Genomic DNA, 1,888 nt, shown 5'->3' on the forward strand with positions numbered 1-1,888 from the left:
GAGGCAGAGGCGGGGAGGCGGTTGGGAGAGGTCAGGACTTATTCCTAAAGGGAGGGAGCAGGGCAAAACCCTCAGCGGAGCATGGAGAGGGACCAAGGACCATGGGGATCCTGGCTGGTCACAGGCCAGAGAGGGAGAAGGATCTTGGAGAGGTAAGAGTGGGACAAGACTTGTCCCAAGAAGCTCAGCTCAGATTGATAAGCTGGAGGAACAACATGCTTTTCTCTTGGCCAGGACTGAACGTGAGCCCACAACCTCCAGGCAACCCGACCGCACTGCTGCCAGCGGGGCAATCCGGTGCTGCCGAGCCAAAGGCTTTGCCGCTGTCCTTCGAAGCCACTCACACCCCCCCTCATCCACCACACGCTGGCAGCGGAGGTGTCTCGGAGCAACACAACACGCAGCAGGGCTTACCCTGCCCACAGGCTTACCTTGCTCCAGAGCCTCCTGCAGCCGGCAGCCGCTGGCCCCCGGGGTTGCGGGCAGGGGTCTCTGCACTCGGGGCCGGTGAGAAGGGACGGAGATCTTCACAGGTCCCACGTACTCCACGTACGTGCCGGGAAAGTCGCCCTTCTGCTTCGTCCGCTCGTTGACGCCCAGGATCCAGCCGATTTGATTGGGGGTCTGCTCATCCCCATCTTTGAAGCCCAAGGCTTGCAGGGCCCCCTTGCTCACCACCAAGATGTCCCCAGGCAGCAGATCAATGTCCTCCTCGCGCTCCTTGCGGTAGGGGTAGAGCGCTCGGTACTGGAACCCTTCGGTGCTGCCCATTCTCTCTGCCGCGGGGAGAAGGGCTCTGAACGGCGAGGCAGCACGTTTTGGGTGGGAGAGGAGGGATCTCAGAGGCAGCTCTCCCCCATCAGCACTCTGAACGTCTCTGCATGAACCAGCAACCCAGGAGCCTGGTCCGGGTGCCCCGGCGCACTTAGGTGCAGCCCCTTTTCCTTAGCTTGAAACCGCGATTCAACCAAATTATGGAGCAAAGGGAGAAGGAGACAAACATAATCCAGCACTGGTGAGCGGGCATGCAGCAAAGAAACAGGAGACCAGGGTCCGCTTCACCAAAAAAGAAGCAGGTTTCTTGGAGTCCTGGGGGCGAAAGCACAGCGGGCTTCCAGCCCAGAACGGCCTGGCATGCTACGTCTCCCTTCTCAGTGCCTGCAAAGAGAAGACGACTTGTCACTGCACAGCCAGGCACCCTGCACCCTCCCGAGACGCCAACATCCGAACTAGGGGTTCATCGAGAGGCAGGACTCCTTTCCCTCCGACCTGCCAGCTGATGCTGAGCCCTGGATCCGACCAGGACACGCTAATACCGATTTACGCTCCCAAAAGCAAGAGAGGAGCCAGCGGCTGCGGGCAGGAATACCACCTCCTCTCTGCTACAACCAGGCACCAGCTCTGCATCTTAAAGAGGTTCACTCCTGCTTCTCCAGCTTACCCTCCTCGCAGCACTTATGCAAACAAGAAGACAACAAATGGGACAAAACAGTCCTTTATGCAGGAACTTTTGCATACAGACAAGGGTGACCCTGCAACCACCAGCTGGAGGCCCTGAATAGGAGCAAAACAAACAGATTTAACCTTTCCTTGTTAAATCGATTAAATTTCACAGTTCACCTTTACATCTCCCCATGCAATCCCCCACAAAGTCATTTTCAGAAGGTAGCAGCCCACAAACGTAGGTTAACCAGGCTTTCAGCAAAAGGCTTTCGAGATGCTTTGCCGTTCCCACAGAGCAGCACTTCAAAGCTTTGCTCTGAGCAAAGTAAATTTTTGAACTTTTCAAAAGCAGCAACAGCATCAAGCGCAGGCACGGGTTCTTTTTGCAGAGATGGAGGTGAGAGGAGTTCAAATAATCTTTAGAAGCCTTCAAGTCTGGGTAGCT

At 56.4% G+C, this 1,888-nt stretch overlaps 1 protein-coding gene across 1 annotated transcript in view; it reads right to left on the reverse strand.

Moving 5' to 3' along the window:
• Nucleotides 1-1,154, reverse strand: part of PIK3R2 (phosphoinositide-3-kinase, regulatory subunit 2 (beta)) — an 11,130-nt gene extending 9,976 nt beyond the window's left edge. The window contains 1 exon segment of the mRNA XM_009698368.1: nt 432-1,154. Within this exon segment, the coding sequence (XP_009696670.1) occupies nt 432-771 (340 nt within the window). The 5' untranslated portion in view covers nt 772-1,154.
• Between the last annotated feature and the right edge of the window lie 734 nt (nt 1,155-1,888).

The sequence above is a fragment of the Cariama cristata genome, unplaced genomic scaffold (assembly GCF_000690535.1).
Source record: "Cariama cristata isolate BGI_N322 unplaced genomic scaffold, ASM69053v1 scaffold29294, whole genome shotgun sequence".
Classification (NCBI taxonomy): Eukaryota; Metazoa; Chordata; class Aves; order Cariamiformes; family Cariamidae; genus Cariama; species Cariama cristata.